Source organism: Siphateles boraxobius, unplaced genomic scaffold (genome assembly GCF_051911475.1).
Source record: "Siphateles boraxobius isolate OS27281-9 unplaced genomic scaffold, OSU_SipBor_1 240, whole genome shotgun sequence".
NCBI classification, from domain to species: Eukaryota; Metazoa; Chordata; class Actinopteri; order Cypriniformes; family Leuciscidae; genus Siphateles; species Siphateles boraxobius.
In genome coordinates this window covers 195,001-215,841 of record NW_027508856.1, presented here as the reverse complement: position 1 = coordinate 215,841, position 20,841 = coordinate 195,001, and the positions used below count along the sequence as shown (strand labels likewise).

At 43.6% G+C, this 20,841-nt stretch overlaps 1 protein-coding gene across 1 annotated transcript in view; it reads right to left on the bottom strand.

The window, feature by feature from the left end:
• Positions 1-20,841, bottom strand: part of LOC143749331 (phosphatidylinositol 4,5-bisphosphate 3-kinase catalytic subunit alpha isoform) — a 64,452-nt gene that overhangs the window by 31,863 nt on the left and 11,748 nt on the right. Inside the window, exons 5-9 of the mRNA XM_077241852.1 lie at positions 16,227-16,477; positions 10,113-10,364; positions 9,946-10,031; positions 9,665-9,770; positions 9,430-9,582 (exon numbers count right to left, since the gene is read on the bottom strand). Of these exons, the coding sequence (XP_077097967.1) occupies positions 9,430-9,582; positions 9,665-9,770; positions 9,946-10,031; positions 10,113-10,364; positions 16,227-16,477 (848 nt within the window). The remainder of the gene's footprint in view (positions 1-9,429; positions 9,583-9,664; positions 9,771-9,945; positions 10,032-10,112; positions 10,365-16,226; positions 16,478-20,841) is intronic.

Genomic DNA, 20,841 nt, shown 5'->3' with positions numbered 1-20,841 from the left:
CAGCTGCGGGTCAAACCTAACCCCTAGGTTTGTAACTGAGGAAGAGAAAGTGATGACTTGGTCGTCCAGGATGAATTGAGATACGGGAGAGGAGTGGATCTGTTGTGGGGTTCCAACAAGTAGTGCCTCAGTTTTACCGGAATTTAGCTGGAGGAAGTTGCTAACCAACCATTCCTTTATCTCCAGTAGACATGTGTTGAGTCGCGACAAGATTGCGGAGGAGCTTGGAGCAGTTTTAATATAAAGTTGCAAATCATCCGCATAACAGTGGAAAGATAGTCCATGTCTGCTGATGACAGAACCGGGGGGAAGCAGGTATAGAATAAATAGGATAGGGCCGAGAACCGACCCCTGCGGAACACCACACGTAACAGGGAGCAGCCTGGACTCATATTATCCTAAAATGACTCGTTCAGTCCTGCCAGAGAGGTAGGACTGAAACCACTGCAGTGCTGTTCCCGATAGTCCAACTGTATTGTGAAGGCGGTCCCGAAGGATGGTATGGTCGACCGTGTCGAATGCCGCTGTTAGGTCGAGTAGAATGAGCAATGATGGTGATCCTGAATCAGCTGCCATGAGAAGGTCATTTGTCACCCTTAGCAGAGCTGTTTCGGTGCTGTGGGCCGAACGAAAGCCTGATTGAAAAACCTCATATAAGTTATTGTGTTCTAGATGGTTGTGAAGCTGAATGGCGACTTCCTTCTCTAGAACCTTTGACAGAAAGGTGAGGTTGGAGATTGGTCTGTAGTTTCCCAGGACCTCTGGGTCTAGAGTTGGTTTCTTAAGTTTCGGACAAATGACAGCAGCTTTAAGGGCAGGAGGGACAACGCCTGTTTTTAGTGAGAGATTAATAAACTCAGTGATGATTGGGCTGACACTGGAAATGAGCGAATTGAGCAAAACGGTCGGGATGGGATCCAGGATGCAGGCTGACGGCTTCATTTTATTGATGATTTCCTCAACATGGCTCTGCTGAACCTCGGCAAAGTACGGAAGGATCATCAATCCACCGGACGGGGTTGGAGGACGATGGAGACAGTGATGGAGAGCCAGATATAGATATAGAAGTGCGGATGTTATTGACTTTAGATCTAAAAAAGTCCATGAAGCTGTTGCATCGCTCCACTGTGGCTTCAGTGGATATAGATGATTTCGGCTTCAGGAGATTGTTTACTGTAGAAAAAAGCTGTTTAGAATTTCCAGTGTTCTTGTTGATGAGGTTGCAATAAAATTTTGCGCGTGTACCCTTCAAGGACTTAAGATAAGCCTTTTGATGGTCACGGAATGCAAGATTGTGAACAGTTAGACCAGTCTGTTTACAGCGTCGTTCCAGGATACGGCCCTCAGTTTTCATTTGCCGCAGTTCCTGCGTGAACCAGGGTGCAGAGCGTTCGAAGTTGACTTCCCGTGTCCTGACAGGGGCATGGCGGTCAAAAACTCTGCTCACTGATGTATTGTAGTGATCCACTAGTCCGTCCACTGTTGTAGAGACTGGGCAGTTTATATTGGACTGAAGGTCTAGGGTGAAAGAATTTGGGTTTATTTGCTTCCAGTTCCTGAAAGATATTTGGCGTTTAGGTCTAATGATGGGCAGTGAGAATGTAAGGGCCATAGAGACCAACTTGTGATCAGACACGCCCAGATCTTTCTCCTCCAGGTTGTTTATGGGGGCCGCGTCAGTAATGACAAGATCTAAGGTGTGACCCTTGGTGTGCGTAGGAGCCTTCACATGTTGGTGGAGACCAAGACAATCGATCAGACTCAGGAACTCTGTTGCAAGATGACAGGAGGGTTTGTCAATATGGATATTAAAATCACCAAGAATAACAATCCTGGTTGACATAGAACAAAGTGATGTAAGTAGATCATGTATTTCAGGGAGAAATGAGGAGTGTGGTTTGGGGGGACGGTATATGAGAAGCACTGTCATGGAGTATGGAGGTTTACATTTGAAGGCTAAACATTCCATTGAGGTAAGATCAGGCAGTGGCAAGGGAGAGAGTTTCAGTTCAGTTTTATCTCCCACCGCTAGAGGTTCTCAGGAGCGGTGAAGGGTTCCTACATACTCCAAGCGCGGCAGTGATCTGATGACGCCGTTGTAGTGCGACACGCGTAGCTGAAGACCAGATGGAGGGGATCGTCGATGCACCATGCAGGAGATAAACAAAGTCTTTCCGAGCACTTCTGTGGCAGTACCGGGGTCGGCGCAAAAGTCCAAGCTTGCTTATCAAGCATGATGTCTCAGCAGTTGAGAAATGGAATATTTCAGCATCATGCTGGACGCTGGTGGCGTTCGCACAGAGTGTTTACACCAAAGAGCGGCAGCAGGTACGTGTTGCGCAACACATTTGATCCTCAAGAACCAATGAGGTTCATTCTCGTGTAACGCAGCACGTTTGAGCTTCCTTGAGAGGATTTTTCTCGCGTGTCTAGCATGTTCAGTTGAGTTTCTGTTTATGTTCGCAGATCAATGTTTATTTGTCAATAAAAGCCTAAATTCAATCTGTTCCTCATTGTGACGAGCAGGACTGTTATTTGTGAGTGTTCTAATCTGTATGTCATTGCAGTTTCCCTGGTAGATCACCTGCAATCAACCGGTTGATGTCACCTGACGGGAACTACTTAAATCTAAGACGCATGCTCTCTCGCTCTCTCGTCTTGCAGCCGGCAGAGCAGTAGCTGTGTTTTGCTTCTACAGTCCCCTTTTTCCTTTTTATATTAAATAAACTTTGTTTTAATTGGCAGACTTCTGTCTTTGTGTCCTTTATGTTGCATCCCTAGAGCCGGGGTTGTAACATAATGGGGGCTCGTCCAATTTGGTTGGTAAAAAGTATTTTTTGGGGACTGTTTTTGTTTATTGATCATTTGGTGAGTATGGTTGTTTGAGTATTTTTGAATATATGCATGAGTTTTCCCGGTTAGGTAGGGTGAGAGTTCCAGCTGGGTTGATTACTCAATCCTTCCATCGGTTCACTCTTTTGTTATTTTTCCTTTTTTGTTTTCGAGGTTATTCTGGGCGGAGACTTGTTCTCTGTCGGGGTAAGCATTTCAGAACTGTGACCATTGATAGATTGGTTCACAGTTGCTGAGTTTTTGCTTTTAAAGTCGCCTCGTGCCCGGTACACCTCAGAAGATAGATAGGAGTTAGAAGTGTTAGGCAGGTGTCCGGGTGTATCTCATGTGTTTTTGTATTGTGTTTGAGCTCAGCAACCATGCTCACTATTTTGATGGAAGTGAAAGCGGAATCCTTAAGTTAGGTGAGTTAAACTTTTTTTGAGGTACTGTAGTGTTTATTTGGTCTATGATCCTAACTTTAGTGTGTTAGCAGTGTTTGTGTGAAGTTCCTTTGTGGACTTTAGTGTAGACTAATGCCCAGTATTGCCTTTAGATGTTTGTGATTGCTTGGGGTGAGTAATCTTCTGTGTTTGGGTTAGTTCTACTTCTGGTTAAAGCTTTGTTTGAGAGCATGTGTGCTGCTTTTGTCATTTTTGTAGCAGTGTGTAATTGGACCTGTTGTGTCAGCTGAACTTCTGTGTAGGAGCTAGTGTTACTACTTAAGTGTAGTTAGTGTTGAGTTTAGTAATGGCTTCTTTAGAAGACTTCCTAAAGGAACCTTCGGAAGAGTTACTTTAGTTTTTTACAAAGGATCAACTTTTGCAGTTGTCCTCTCATTATGATATTCCCATCACAAGTAGTGAGAAGCGACTGAAGGATGGTGTGAAGGAAATCATTAGAAGTGTTTTGATTGACAATGGTGTCTTAAAAGTTAAGCAGTTTTCCCCACAATCCATGACTGCTCCTTTGTCTGAAGCTGCAATTGAGCTTAGGCTCAAAGAGATAGCTTTCCAGGAGAAACAGCTAGAGGTTAATGCGAAACTAAGAGAGAAACAAATGTATCTTGAACACGAACGGTCTCTTAAAGAGTTGGAATTAAAAGCTGCTACTTTGACTCCAAGAGGTGATGGTTCTTAATTTGATGTTGGTAGACACATTAAGTTAGTACCTCCTTTTTCTGAGAAAGATGTTGACCGATATTTTTCTCATTTTGAACGGGTGGCAATTACATCAAAGTGGCCTAGAACTGTGTGGACTTTGCTTTTACAAAGTATCTTGGTGGGTAAAGCTCAAGAAGCTTATTCCGCTCTTAGCCTAGAGAAGAGTGCTAATTATGATGAGGTTAAAGCAGCTGTATTGAAGGCATATGAGCTGGTTCCTGAAGCTTACCGCCAGCGTTTTCAAAGTTGTGCCAAATTTGCTCACGACACTTATGTTGAGTTTGCAAAACAGAAGGAGAATCTGTTTGATCGGTGGTGTACGTCTCAGAAGGTGGAAAGTAAGGAACATCTTGGGCAACTCATTTTGCTTGAAGAATTTAAAAACTGTCTGCCTGATGTAGTGTCTGTTTATTTGAATGAGCAGAAAGCAGTGACCTTAGAACAAGCTGCAATTTTGGCAGATGAGTTTGTTTTAACCCATAAGGTGCATTTTGGTGACAAACAAGCTGAGGTTCAGGACCAGATGAAGTACAATAGGTCTCGGTTTGTAAGGTCTGTGCCTTTTGCCTCATCACCTGCCAATAAAATGACTAATGATGGTTTGATTTCAGAAAGAGCTTGTTTTTATTGTAAGACACCAGGCCATCTTATTGCAGATTGTCCTGTTCTAAGTAAAAAACAGAAATCTGCAAAGACTGTAACATTTGTAAGTCCTGTGCCAAGCCTTCCTTTGGCATCTTCAGTTGTTGATGTTTTATGCAAGACAGGGGATTTAGCTGGCTCATCATCATTTCTGATGGATGGTTCTGTGTATCTGTCTTCTGACCCTGAACATAGGCAAGCTATCAAGATCTGGAGAGATACAGGAGCTTTTCAATCTGTGATTTTACGTGATGCCTTGCCCTTCAATGAAAAGTCAGCTCAAGATTCAGAGGTAATTGTTAAAGGTTTTGGTGGAGGATTTCTGTCTATGCCTTTACACAAAATTAATCTCCAATCAGATTTAATCTCTGGGGATGTGGTTGTTGCACTTTGTTCTCAGATTCCCATAGATGGTGTGTCCTTTATTCTAGGAAATGATTTAGCTGGTGGGAAAGTGCTAGCTGTCCCTGAAGTAACCTCTACTATCCTCAAGTCAGATTGTCCAGATGAACTTGAATTGGCATTTCCAGAAATTTTTCCTGTTTGTGCAACTACTCGTGCCATGTCGGCTAAGAGGCAGGTTGAAGACAAATTTTCCAGCAGTCAAACGGTGTTGCCACTTTATGATACTTTCATGGTCCAAGGTGACATGAACTTGTCAGGGAGTGGAAAGATGTTTCCATCTCGTGAAAAGTTAATACTTGAGCAAAAACAAGATCCCACTTTGTCACCCATGTTTGAAGATTTGGTGTCTGATGAAGTACTATCAAATGTTGCTTCTGGCTATTTTGTTAGTGATGGCGTTTTGATGAGAAAGTGGACAGATCGAAAAATATCATGTGACTATGACTGGAGTAGCGTGTTTCATGGGATGGTTCCAGAAGTTTATCGATCTGACATATTGTATCTCGCCCATGATCATTGTCTCTCTGGCCAGTTGGGGGTCAGGAAAACTCTTGATCGTGTGTTAAGGCATTTTTTTTGGCCTGGCGTGAGGTCTGATTTGGCTCAGTATTGTAGATCGTGTCATGTTTGTCAGATTGTAGGAAAACCTAACCAGTCTATTCCTGTAGCTCCACTACAGCCTATTCCTGCCATTGGAGAGCCATTTGAACATGTTTTGATTGATTGTGTTGGACCTCTTTCCCGCACCAAGTCAGGTAATCAATACCTTCTCACAATTATGTGTGCCGCCACAAGATTTCCTGAAGCGGTTCCTTTACGCAAGATTACAGCCCCTGCCATTTCCAAGGCCCTTATTAAGTTTTTCACCGTGTTTGGACTACCAAGAGTTGTTCAGTCTGATCAAGGGTCTAATTTTATGTCTCGCCTTTTTTCCCAGGTGTTAAAGCAGTTGTCTATTCAGTTAAACATTTCATCTGCGTATCATCCAGAGTCTCAAAGTGTACTTGAGAGATTCCACCAAACTCTCAAGACTATGCTGAAGACCTATTGCAAAGAGTTTGAGAGAGATTGGGATGATCGCGTTCCACTACTCCTCTTCGCAGTTCGAGAGGTTGTTCAGGAGTCCCTTGGTTTCAGTCCAGCTGAACTTGTGTTTGGGCACACTGTGAGGGGGCCTTTGAAATTGGTAAAGGAGAAGTGGTTAGATGTTGAGTATTCTACTCCTACTAACCTCTTGGACTATGTGTCTAATTTCCACTTTAGGCTTAGTAGAGCATGTGAACTGGCCAAAGAAAATTTGAAAGCAGCTCAGGAGAAGATGAAGACTTGGTATGATCGAAAGGTAAAACATCGTGTGTTTTGTTCAGGAGACCAAGTGCTGGTGCTCTTACCAGTACTGGGTTCTGCATTGCAGGCTCAATATAGTGGTCCATATACTATTGATCGGAAAGTGGGTGAGTGTAACTACTTGGTTAAGACTCCAGATCGTAAAAGGAAAACCCGAATGTGCCATGTGAATTTACTTAAGCCTTACTTTGACCGTAACCAAACTGCGTCTACAGAGGTCAAGACCTTGGCTGCACTGAATGTTCCAACTACTGAGATGGGACAAGGAAGTGTTTCTGAGATTTCTCAGAGTAGATTGCCAAATTCTAAAATTCTGGCTGATTTAGACATTCATTTGTCGTATCTAAATCTTTCTGAGCGCTCTGATATTATTCAGTTAATTGGTCAATATTTGGCCTTGTTTTCTGATGTTCCATCTTGTACCAATGTGTTAGAGCATGACATTGAGGTAGGCCAAGCTAACCCTATTAAGCAGCACACGTATAGGGTAAATCCTGTTAAACGTCAGATTTTGTGCAAAGAGGTAGATTATATGTTACAGCATAACATAGCTGAACCGACTTTTAGTGCTTGGAGTTCACCATGTTTACTAGTTGAGAAGCAGGATGGTTCGTTTCGGTTTTGTACCGATTTTCGTAAGGTAAATGCTATCACTTAGCCTGACTCCTATCCTCTTCCACGTCTAGATGATTGTATTGACCAAGTTGGTTCTGCATCCTTTGTTTCAAAGTTAGATCTTTTAAAAGGCTATTGGCAGGTTCCACTCAGCCAGCGAGCCCGTGAGATCTCTGCTTTTGTGACGCCGGATAACTTCTGCCATTATAACGTTATGGCATTTGGAATGCGAAATGCACCTGCCACTTTCCAGCATCTGGTGAATAAGGTGTTGGAAGGAGTTGCAGGATGTGAGGCTTACCTTGATGACTTGGTTATCTATAGTGCTACCTGGTCTCAACATTTAGCCCAGCTTGGGAATGTTTTCAAACGGTTAAAGGCTGCGAATTTGACCCTAAACCTCTCCAAGTGTGAGTTTGGGCAGGCCACCGTAACCTATTTAGGCAAAGTTGTTGGCCATGGTCATGTGTCGCCAGTAGGAGCAAAAGTAGAGGCCATTGTGAACTTCGTTTCCTGGGTATGGCAGGATACTATAGGAGTTTTTGCAAAAATTTTGCCACTGTTGCTACACCTTTAACTAACCTGCTTAGTCCCAAGGTTCCTTTTGTTTGGACTGAGTTATGTCAGGTGGCCTTTGACAATCTGAAAGCATTGTTGAGCAGTTCTCCTATTCTTGCCGCCCCTGACTTTGATAGACCTTTTAAGCTAGCTTTGGATGCTAGTGATTTTGGTGTGGGTGCGGTTCTTCTTCAAGATGATTCAGTGGGAGTTGAGCATCCTGTGTGCTATTTTTCAAAGAAATTTGATATCCATCAGAAGCACTATTCTACTATAGAAAAGGAAGCTTTGGCCCTTATTCTTGCTCTGAAACATTTTGCTGTGTATGTTTCATCCAGTGTTTCACTTATTGTGTACACTGATCATAATCCCTTGGTGTTCCTCCACAGCATGAGAAACACTAACCAGCGCTTAATGCGATGGAGCCTGTTTTTGCAGGGATATGATCTTGCAGTCTGCCACATTCGTGGGAAGGATAATGTTTTGGCGGATGCTCTGTCAAGGTCGTAAGTGCTTGCGCTTTTTCATGTATTTGTTGAATTTGCCATAGGTTATTCCATAGCAATGTTTTAAGGTTGGGAGTGTTATGTGTGAGTGTTCTAATCTGTATGTCATTGCAGTTTCCCTGGTAGATCACCTGCAATCAACCGGTTAATTGATGTCACCTGACGGGAGCTACTTAAATCTAAGACGCATGCTCTCTCGCTCTCTCGTCTTGCAGCCGCAGAGCAGTAGCTGTGTTTTGCTTCTACAGTCCCCTTTTTCCTTTTTATATTAAATAAAATTTGTTTTAATTGGCAGACTTCTGTCTTTGTGTCCTTTATGTTGCATCCCTAGAGCCGGGGTTGTAACAAGGACGTGGGAGAGCGGCTCGAGGGCCGGTGACGTAATTACTGATGAGTGACTCCTGCGCAACTCACCGGTCTCGTATCTCTCACGGAGGAGCGGAAGCATAAAACGAGGAGCGATGACAGTGGAGACGGAGAGACCGGTGCGTCGCGCAGGATGACACTGATTATCATCAGTAATCATGCCACCGGCCTCACGCGGCTCTCTCATGGACCTCGGCCTCGTCCTGCTCGCCACATTCATATAAAGCGATCAAGTGTCTTCCGAAAATTTGGACTAAACCGCTCAATTTATGGATTCTTTTTACAATCTTTTTATGAACCTTCTGAAGCGTCAAAGTGGTAGTTGCGTAGACTGTCAATGGAGTGACAGAAATCACTCAGATTTCATTAGAAATATCTTCATTTTTTGGAACGACATGACTGTGAATAAATTGACAAAATGTTCATTTTTGGATGAACTATCTCTTTAAAGCCTTTATGTACAATGCATTATAAAGGTGTTTATAATTTATGTTATAATGCATTACATCTCTTCATAAATAATATGAAATAATATGAAAATAATAATACTGTGTGCATATGAGCCGGCTTTCAAGTGGCGAGCTGCAAGTTTTGTCGATCGTTATAGTGGCAATGCCAGGATTTCAGGAGTAGCACGTAAACATAACAGAGCATCACACCTCTCCCTACTGGGTGGATAAGTTTCTACATGGTTACATTTTGATTTCAGCTTTCATCATTTTCATTGTCTCCAGTAGCATCTTTAGTGATTTTGCAACCTATTGTCCAAAGAGGTGGACTTAGAGGTTTTTGCATCTGAACTCTTCATATATAAGTATATGTGAAATTGGTTGTTTTTAATGTGTGTTAATGCATTATACTTTCTAAAGGTGCAACAATGTTTAGATAAGTCTTATAATGGGTTTCTTGAGACTTTACAGCTACTTAAGTAAATTAATGGAGAACAGTGAGGGTGATCTGATACAGAGCTCTTGATGGCCATATTCCTCACACACCTTGTTTGAGTTTGATCCTGACACTCCAATAGGGTTGAGCAGATCCTCCAGTCCGTGAGGAACTGGCCACAGACCCAGAGCCACTTTACCACCGACCAGCGTGTCTTTATAGTCGAAGAGATTGATGTTTCCCCAGGCCAGCGGACAGTGTTCCTGCACACACACACACACACACACGCTGTGAGATCTCAGTGAGTCACTCATGCTGAATGACAGGTAAGGAAAGGTGAAGCACCTCTTTGGCGCCCTTGCGGCCCTTGACGGAGCAGATGGACAGACAGAGCCGAGCAGAACGAGGAACATCTGTCAGGAAGATGTCATACGACAACCACTCGTTCCACCTGTGTGTGAGAGATCATTAATGTGTGTGTGTGTGTGTGTGTGTGTGTGTGTGTGTGTGTGTGTGTGTGTGTGTGTGTGTGTGTGTGTGTGTGTGTGTGTGTGTGTGTGTGTGTGTGTGTGTGTGTGTGTGTGTGTGTGTGTGTGTGTGTGTGTGTGTGCGTGCGTGAGTGTTACCTTGGGTTGGAGCAGGGTACTCTCTGTGTATTGACGTTGTCACACAGCGGTTCTCCTCCATGATATATTCCTGTTCTCACATAGATCTGACACACACACACACAGTGGTTGAGTAGAACACACATCACAGCGAGTGATGAGCATGACTGATTCTCTCTCTCTCTCACCTTGTCGATGTCTCTGATGTTGACGTTGACGTATGTGGCGCACAGCAGCCGGACCCGGAGGTGTGTGCTGAAGGCCCAGAGTGAGCGCGGGGCCCCGGGGTCTCCTCCCGCGGGGCAGGGGCTGGGCTGAGGTGTGCGCCGGCTGTAGGACGGGGCCAGGAACCCGCTGGAGGGAAGCTGACTGTACAGACTGTCCTTACTGACCAGCATCAGGTGCGGCAGACGGGCCAGAGTGATGCAGCTGCGGATGTACTGAACACACACACACACACACACACACACACACACACACACACACACACACTGATGCTTTACATTCACACGGCTTCTAATTATCCTCCTCAATTGAGTGTATAGGTTTATTATCTGCATTTTAGGATTTTCTTTTTGTACAATATCTCAAACTTACTGTCAATCACTCATTGCTCTTATCTAGATTAAAATATGTGGGGCTAAAAGGTTCCATCTTAAACTGGTTTAAATCTTATTGATTTGACAGATATTTTTCAGTCAGGATTGGCAGCTTTTTACCTCCTCTGCTGCTCTCCTTGAAACTGGACTTCCGCAGGGCTCTATTTTCTCTCTTTTCTGCCTGTACATGCTTCCTTTACGCTTGATTTTTTTCCCTTTTTTTAACTTCCTGCTCAGCTACTGTTCGGACGCTCTTGCTTACTGCTCCGCGCTTTGCTCTATCGCTTTTATATTTTTATATTTTATCCACTTTTGTCACCTAATTTTAACTTCAGCAAATCAGCACAGTGCTCAAACGCTTGGATTACTACAAAAAAAAAGCAGAATTATTTTATTCCACCAGCCTCCCACTGAAGGCTTACATTCCGGGGAAGAGAAAACACAACTGCCTACATTCATAAGGATAAGAAAATGCCTCCTCTGGAATCTACTTGCTGCTCTAACTGCCACAGACTTTTACAAAGGATTGCAGTTCTTGAAATAAAGTTAATTGCGGGACCACCAAACCAGATGGAACACACAAAAAAGCTTCGTCATGGACGTCCTCAGCATACAGCCGGTGAGTACCATGAATTTAGTGCTCCTCGACAGTCCATACTGAGTATAGAGAAACAAGCCGATCGATTAACAAATCGATGGCACAAACAGGGAGCGAGACCCAAAGGCACTCGAGACATCAGATTGTCACGAGCATCACGTATTGCCGCAGTAGCATCCTGTACCCCAGATATGGCTATGACAAGGATTGCAAACACTGGTCTCCTACCACCGCCTATACATCTTGAGAACAGATTTGAAGTATTAATGAATGAGGAATCCCCAAATTTGATGAATGAACACAGACTGAATCAGCCAGTAGCTAACACTGATGCTAACTGGGGCTCAAAGTCGAGCAGACAGCGGCACTCAGCTCAGAGCGCAGCCGGGCCCAGGACTCTGATAGTGGACTCCTTAAGAAGGATTTCAATTACCTTTTTGAAACACTTAAAAGACTGAAAGTTCAAACATTCATCAGTGGACCACTCCCAGCAAGAGGAACAAACAGGTTTTCACGGTTGCTTGGGCTTAATACATGGCTGCAAAAACCCTGCAATATAAAAGGAGTGAACTTCATTGACAACTTCAATCTTTTCTGGAGTCAGAGGCAACTGTTTCAACAGGATGGCCACCACCCAAACAAACTTGGTTCAAGAGTGCTAAAGGACAATATCTACTTCTCCCTCCGTCATCCTTCTGCAATGTGTGCCAATCCACTCTACCTGAATGGCACACACACACCTGGATACAGTATGAATGACCACAGGACTTCACTTCCGCACCTGAATGGACATGCGGTTGACACATCACACAAGGACAATGATAACACCACTCAGCCACAACAACCTCTGCTCACAGACACAATCTCAGCGGAGCCCTGCCCACAGAGCTCACCACAGACAGACTGTGACTTACTAGCACTGCTACAAGATTCAGCACCCAAGGACGACTTTCTGGAAAACAGTCAGGGAAACCAGGACAGCATATTACAGCCTCCAATAACACCAGAGCAACAATCCCTCTCACCGGAAACGTTATCCCTCTCTCCAGCATCTCCACTTCTGTGCTTCTCAGAGAAAATGGAACAACTGGTGCATGCTGGAACTAGACTATCCCACTCTTTTGCTGCGAGCCCCCAGATACCAACCAAAAAACGCCAGGCCCCACAACCACCAAAGCCTGCGGGCCCAGCTCGCCCTCTCCCTCCTCCTGTGAGAGCTCTTCGGCCTCTGACACAGCGCCAGGGCCCACAACCTCCTCCAGCGGCTCGAGGTGAACCACAAACAACTGATACCAGCTCTCAGTGATATGTGTCGGGTCCCTGCTATGATAACAATAACTTTCTCAAATGTTTACAGAACAAGCGGGAACCCAGTGTGCCTGTATCTTTTTCTATTGCGGTTTGATTACATGATAGAAAGTCTAAGGCCTTCAAAACCCGTACAGCAAACCCATCTAATCTGCTGCCTATTACGCGACAAACTAAGATTGCTGTGGGGAGAAAAAGTAAGACTGTTAAGTTAGCACTTTTAAACATCCGCTCACTTAAAAATAAATCACTTCTAGTCAACGACTTAATAACCACATACAACCTGGATTTTATGTTGCTAAATGAAACTTGGCTAGAAGACAGCTGCAGTGCAACAGTCCTCAATGAAACAGCCCCTCCTAACTTTACTTTTATGAGTGTGTGCAGAGCTGTCAGAAGAGGCGGAGGTTTAGCTGCTCTTTATAAAGATGTCTATCAATGTAAGCAAATTTCATTTGGGAATTACCCGTCTTTCGAATATCTGGGTATTGTGTTAAAAGGTGCTCCACGCATTTTACTTATCATTGTTTACAGGCTTCAAAAATACTCTCCAGCCTTTGCTGATGACTTTACAGAACTGTTATCAATAATTTCCTCAGAGTTTGACTGTTTTATCATTGCTGGAGATTTTAACATTCACATAGATAATGCAGAAACCAATATGGCAAAAGAAATTAAAACTGTTTTAAAAACTTTTGATCTGACTCAGCATGTACATGGACCCAAACATAATCGTAAACACACTCTAGATTTACTTATCAGTAAGGGTCTAAACATTTCATCACTTGTTATTAAGGATGTAGCACTGTCTGATCATTTCTGTATTTTCTTTGATATATTGATCTCTCCTGCCATTGAAGCTAGATCTGTGTCTGTCAAGAAGAGATGCTTAAATGAGAACACTAGTGTACTATTTATGAAGGCTATATCTCAGTGAGAAAGTGCAGTGAGTTTGCTTCCTTCTTCTCTGAGAAAATCAATAATATCAGAAAGGTGATCAGCTCATCCTTGAGTTGCGCTGGTGTCAGGCAGATCAGACAACAGCCTGAGAAAGTAGTAACTATGTCTGGTTTTGAAGAAATTGATGGTAACATTTTGGAAGAAACCATACAGCACCTTAAAACATCAACCTGCGCCCTTGATGCACTTCCCACATCTTTTTTCAAAAATGTGTTGCACAGCTTAGAAGCAGATCTACTAGAAGTGGTAAATGCCTCACTTCTCTCTGGGAGTTTTCCGACCTCCCTGAAAACTGCTGTTGTCAAGCCCCTCCTGAAAAAGAGCAATCTGGATAAGACCATATTAAACAACTATAGACCGATCTCAAATCTTCCTTTCATAGGCAAGATCATTGAAAAAGTTGTCTTCAATCAGCTGAACAAATTCTTAAGCTCGAATGGATACTTTGACCATTTTCAATCTGGTTTCCGACCGCACCACAGTCCAGAGACCGCGCTCATAAAAATAATAAATGATATTCGCTTAAATACTGATACAGGCAAATTATCAGTGCTGGTACTACTCGACCTCAGTGCTGCATTTGACACTGTCGATCACAAAATACTTCTTGACAGGCTGGAAAACTGGGTCAGGTTTTCGGGGATAGTCCTAAAATGGTTCAGGTCATACTTGGTAGGGAGAGGTTATTATGTGAGTATAGGAGACCATAAGTCTGAGTGGACATCCATGACATGCGGAGTCCCTCAAGGCTCAATTCTTGCGCCACTCCTATTCAACCTGTACATTCTCCCAATGAGCCAAATAATGAGAAAGAACCAAATTTCTTACCACAGCTATGCAGACGACACACAGCTCTACTTATCCCTATCGCCTAACGATTACAGCCCCATTAACTCTCTGTTCCAATGCATTGATGAAGTAAACAATTGGATGTGCCAAAACTTTCTTCAGTTAAACAAAGACAAAACTGAAGTCATTGCGTTTGTAAACAAAGATGAAGTTCTCAAGGTGAACGCATACCTTCACTCTAGGCGTCAAACAACTAAAAATCAAGTCAGGAATCTTGGTGTGTCTCTGGAGTCAGACCTTAGTTTCAGTAGTCATGTCAAAGCAATAACTAAATCAGCATACTATCACCTGAAAAATATTGCAAGAATTAGATGTTTTGTTTCCAGTCAAGACTTAGAGAAACTTGTGCATGCTTTCATCACCAGCAGGGTGGATTATTGTAATGGACTTCTCACTGGCCTTCCCAAAAACACCATAAGACAGTTGCAGCTCATACAGAACGCTGCTGCTAGGATTCTGAGCAGAACCAGAAAATATTAACACATCACACCAGTCCTCAGGGCTTTACACTGGCTGCCAGTTAAATTTAGGATTGATTTTAAAGTATTATTACTGGTATATAAATCATTCAATGGCCTAGGACCTCAATACATTTCAGATATGCTCACTGAATATAAACCCAACAGATCACTCAGATCATTAGGATCACATCAGCTAGAAATACCAACGGTTCACTAAGCATGGCGAGTCCGCTTTTAGCTATTATGCCAGCCGCAGCTGGAACCAGCTTCCAGAAGAGATCAGATGTGCTCCTACAGTCACATTCAAATCCAGACTCAAAACACTTCTGTTTAACTGTGCATTTAATGAATGAGCACTGTGCCACTGTTCGTTTGAATGTTTGTACTGTATTCTATTTTTGTTTTTAATTATTCTGATTTCTTTTGATTATTTCTGCATTTTATCTTTTACTCTAAACTGTTTTAATTATTCTGATTTCTTTTGATTATTTTAATTTCTTCTATGTAAAGCACTTTGAATTACCATTGTGTATGAAATGTGTTATATAAATAAACTTGCCTTGCCTTGCCTTGCCTTGATTCTGAGAAGGCATGGTGTATCTTTCCATTTTTATGCGACAATACACAGATCTATCTGCCGATAAAAATAAATGACCCTTCTGCATTTAAATCTTTATTAAATTGTCTCTATGAGGTAAATCTTTGGCTTCCAAGTATTTTTTTTTACATTTGAACGATTCAAAGACTGAGGTTATAGTTTTTGGCTCATCTGACAAATTTGAGTTCGATAACAACACTCTAGGTAATTTGTCTGTTTTTAATACCAGATGTGTACGAAACCTTGGAGTTCTCCTAGATAGCTTTTTTCAGCTCCGCCTTCTCGCTAAAATTAAACATTTCGGAGCGGCCCGATAAATCCCTTGAGACCACTATTCATGCTTTTATAACCTCCCACTTGGGTTATAATAATTATCTGTACTGTGGCATTTCAAAGTCCAAGGTCGTTCATCTTCAATTGGTTCAAAAAGCTGCGGGCAAATTTCTTAAGAAAAGCCGTAAATTCGATCATGCAGCTCTCAATTGGCTTCTAGGATTGATTGATTTTAAAATTCTCCTATATGTGTACAAATGTTTGCATCATCTTGCTCCAAGTTATCTGTCTGAACTTCTACACTCCACTAAGATCTGGTAACCTAAATCTACTTGCTGTCCCTTGCACTAGGCTGAAACGCAGAGGAAATAGAGCCGTTTCAGTGGCGGAGCCTCGATTGTGGAACAGCTTCCAGTACAGCTTAGAGTAGCTCCTTCTTTATCAGCTTTTAGATCTCTTCTGAGATCTCTTTTCCTTAGCTTTTAAAACTTGTTAATGTCTCTCCTCTGTATGTTTTAATTTTTGATTTTGGCAATTTGACTAAATGTAGTTTCTTAGTTGCTCTCGATCCTTGGTTATTTGAGCTTGTACAGCACTTTGGTCAGTCCTGTGGCTGTTTTAAATGTGTTTTATAAATGAAAGAACTGAACACACACCTTGTACTGGCTGAGCGGGTACTTCTCCAGGAAGTACTCGTCGCAGCCGCACACTTTGAGGATGTACTGGCCCTGGTACTCCTGCACACACAGACGCAGCTGCTGTGCGGACAGATGCATGCTACGCGTCTTCTTCCGGATGGCCTCCGCGATCAGCTGCTCCGGCAGCGAGTCGTGCGCGATCTTCAGCGTGTACTTCTGCTTCGAGTTCGACGGAGACACGATCACCCAGATGGTCACGATGAGACGGCCTGCCGAGAGACGAGTGTGAGACGGAGCGGAGGGGGAGAGAGAGAGATAGATAGAGAGAGGGAAGAGAGGGAGAGAGAGAGAGAGAGATAGATAGAGAGAGGGAGAGAGAGAGATAGATAGAGAGAGGGAAGAGAGGGAGAGAGAGAGAGAGGGAGCGGAGGGGAAGAGAGAGAGAGAGAGAGAGAGAGGGAGTGGAGGGGAAGGGACAGAGAGAGAGGGAGAGAGGGGGAGCGGAGGGGAAGGGAGAGAGAGAGAGGGAGAGAGAGAGAGAGAGAGAGAGAGAGAGAGAGAGAGAGAGAGAGAGGGAGCGGAGGGGAAGGGAGAGAGAGAGAGAGAGGAGAGAGAGAGAGAGAGAGAGAGAGGGAGAGAGAGAGAGAGAGAGAGAGAGAGAGAGGGAGAGAGAGGGAAGAGAGGGAGAGAGAGAGAGAGAGGGAGCGGAGGGGAAGAGAGAGAGAGAGAGAGAGAGAGGGAGTGGAGGGGAAGGGACAGAGAGAGAGGGAGAGAGGGGGAGCGGAGGGGAAGGGAGAGAGAGAGAGGGAGAGATAGAGAGAGAGAGAGAGAGAGAGAGAGAGAGAGAGAGAGAGGGAATGGAGGGGAAGGGAGAGAGAGAGGGAGAGAGAGGGAGCGGAGGGGAAGGGAGAGAGAGAGGGAGAGAGAGGGAGAGAGAGGGAGTGGAGGGGAAGGGAGAGACAGAGAGGGAGAGAGAGGGAGAGAGAGAGAGAGGGAGAGAGAGGAAGAGAGAGAGAGAGGGAGTGGAGGGGAAGGGAGAGAGAGAGGGAGAGGAGGGGAAGGGAGAGAAAGGGAGTGAGAGGGAGAGAGAGAGAGAGAGAGAGAGAGAGGGAGTGGAGGGAAAGAGAGAGAGAGAGGGAGCGGATGGGAAGAGAGAGAGGGAGTGGAGGGGAAGAGAGAGTGAGAGAGGGAGCGGAGGGGAAGAAAGAGAGAGAGAGAGAGAGAGAGAGAGGGAGCGGAGGGGAAGAAAGAGAGAGAGAGAGAGGGAGTGGAGGGGAAGGGACAGAGAGAGAGGGAGGGAGAGGGACCAGAGGGGAAGGGAGAGAGAGAGAGGGAGAGGATGGGAAGGGAGAGAGAGGGAGAGAGAGAGAGAGGGAGTGGAGGGGAAGGGAGAGAGAGGGAGAGAGAGAGAGGGAGAGAGAGAGAGAGAGAGAGAGAGAGAGGGAGTGGAGGGGAAGGGAGAGAGAGAAAGGGAGAGGATGGGAAGGGAGAGAGAGGGAGAGAGAGAGAGGGAGTGGAGGGGAAGGGAGAGAGAGGAGAGAGAGAGAGGGAGAGAGAGAGAGAGAGAGAGAGAGAGAGGGAGTGGAGGGGAAGGGAGAGAGAGAGAGGGAGAGGATGGGAAGGGAGAGAGAGGGAGAGAGAGAGAGAGGGAGTGGAGGGGAAGGGAGGGAGAGAGAGGGAGAGAGAGGTTGAAAATTCTTTAATTTTTACATTTCAAACAAATCATACATTCATATACTCATTCTAAAATAAAATTAGAGCATAAAAATTTGAATTTAAAAAAAAAAATTCAGAACCATCAGATCCTCATAAATAGTGCATAAAACATCATTAATACACCATATTTCAATAAAACTCCTGACATCATTTACAATATTATAATATGCGTACTCCACTTTAAGCCTGCCTTCCACTAATTTCCTAAACATAACTTCAGGATCCGTGGATGCAAATTGTAAGCCTATGTTCTTCCTAGTCTTCCACACTGCCAATTTTGCAGTCCCGATCAAATAACTCAATAAACACACTTTCTTCCTCATCAAAAATCCATACTTTAACCCTCCAATGAACACTTTATCCAAAAAATCCTCGTTAAATTCCCTGAACCATTCCTTAAGAAGATTAAAAGGATTCTGTAGTCTTTCAAATCTTAAAAACAAATATTCCAAATCTTCCTCTTCTCCACAAAACCTACATTCCCCACCCACTGCTGGATCCAAGTGTGCCACATGTCTGTCTGTTGCTATTGCCCTGTGAATAATCCTCCATTGTAGATCAGCTGTTCGCTTTTCCACTGGAGGTATATACAGTGCTCTCCATCTGTCCCTAACGAGGAACTCTGGTGTCAACAGTCCTGGCCACCCAGAGGCTTTTACTCTCCTGAGTGATTCCTGATGTATGACCTTCACCGTGATGTGATAAATGGCCTTCTTTGCTGTAGACTCGAAGAGTTCTATTTGAGGAACCTCAAAAGACAAAATTGAACAAGCGTCCACACCTTCCAAATCTTCCTTACTTGCAGGTGCTATTTTTAACTTCGGGAATCCTTTCTCATCGGTTTCCTTCCTTGCAATTATCTCTCTGTAACTGCTTGGTATTACATTAAAAATTTCCTCCATCAGTTTTTCTGTAAGTCTAAGTAATCGTAATCCTGTCACCCCTCTGAGGGTCTCTGCTGATCTCCATCCATTACCATCCAAGAGGTATCCCAGTTTTACAATGTTATTCTTTAGTAAGCATGTTCGTATACTCACAGAAGATAACATCCTTGTCTGGATCATTGGATTAAAAAGCAAGGGTTCTTCAGTGACCCAGTGTCCTCGAGGATCAATGTCCCGCTCTACTTTAAAAACAGTTCTCCAGACCTTCAGTATAGACTTGTAAAACGGTGTAAGCTCAGACAAGCTCACCTTCTCCAATTTTATTAGGAATAAATGTTTATCCAATCCCAGTCCACCTGCTCTTTGTAGCAAAGCACAAGCAGTTTGGGCCCAAGACAAGTCCTTATGATAGAGGAGTCTCTGTGCAGCTTGTATCCTGAAGGCACTGATACGACTCCTCACATCCACCAACCCCTGGCCACCTTCCTGGACAGGTAAATACAGCGCTGCTGCCCGGATCCAGTGCTGCCCACTCCAGAAGAAGTCCACCAATGCTCTTTGCATACGGCAGATCAGTTCATCGGGTGGCTCCATGACAATAAACCTGTGCCACAGTGTAGAGGCAGTTAGTTTATTAATAACCAAGAATCGCCCTCTATACGATAACTGTGGTAATAGCCATTTCCATTTAGACAATCGGGCAATCACTTTCTCCAGCATTCCCTCCCAATTCTTCATCTGAACTTGACTATTCCCTAAATATACACCTAAAACTTTCAGCCCTTCCCTACCCCATTTCACACCACCAGGAAGCTGCGGAGGTCTTTTCCCCATCCACTGTCCAATAAGAAAACTCTCACTTTTTCCCCAGTTTAATCTAGCTGAGGATGCCTTCTCATATTGCTCAATGTTCTTAGTTAAAGCTGTAACATCATCCTGGCCTGAAATAAAAACAGTAACGTCATCAGCATAAGCCGATACTGACACCATAGAACTGATGTCTCCATTTGGAATTAAGACCCCATTGAGATTCCTCCTTAACCTGCACAAAAGAGTTTCAATGACAAGGCTATATAACTGTCCTGAGAGTGGACAGCCTTGCCTAATTCCTCTGGAAACAGGTATTGGTGCACTCAAACCACCACCAGCTTTTACAAGAACAAATGCATGAGAATACAACAACTGAATATATGAAATAAAATTATCACCAAAGCCTAAATGCTGTAAAACATTATAGAGATACCCATGGTCAACTCTATCAAATGCTTTCTCCTGATCTAGAGAAAGAACACCAATTTCATAATTATTTATCTGACTTATTTCAATCACATCGCGTAATAAGGAAATATTGTCCATTATAGATCTTTCAGGAATAAAGTATGTTTGATCCTTCTGCACCGAAAACCCCAGATAATGCTTTAATCTATTAGCCAAACATTTTGAGAATATTTTGTAGTCAACACACAACAATGACACTGGTCTCCAATTTTTTAGAAGTCCCAGATCTCCTTTTTTTGGAAGTAATGATAATACTGCCTGGCTACAGCTAATGGGAAGTATCTTACTGTGACAACATTCAGACAGTACCTCATAAAAGTCTTCTCCTAAAATACCCCAAAAACGTTGATAGAATTCAGTAGGCAATCCATCAATTCCTGGGGATCTACCGGTGGACAACTGCTGCATTGCCTCTGTAAGCTCTTGAAAAGTAATGTTATCATCCAGAGTCTTTTTCTGTTCACTCTCAATCTTTGGTAGATCACTAAGTAGATCCTCAGCGCTTTCACTGTTGCAGTTTTCAGAAGCATATAATTGGGAATAGAAATCCACAGACATCTTCCTTATTTCCACAGGATCAGTTGTTATAGAACCATCATGACGACGAAGATGAAACATTTGCTTCTGCATTGTACTTTTCTTTTCAAGATTGAAAAAAAATGTGCTAGGGGTGTCCATGTCTTTAATAGAGCAAAACCGTGCCCCTTATTAGCGCTGTCTTTACTTGTGCTTGTAGAAAAGTTCCAAGTTCTTTA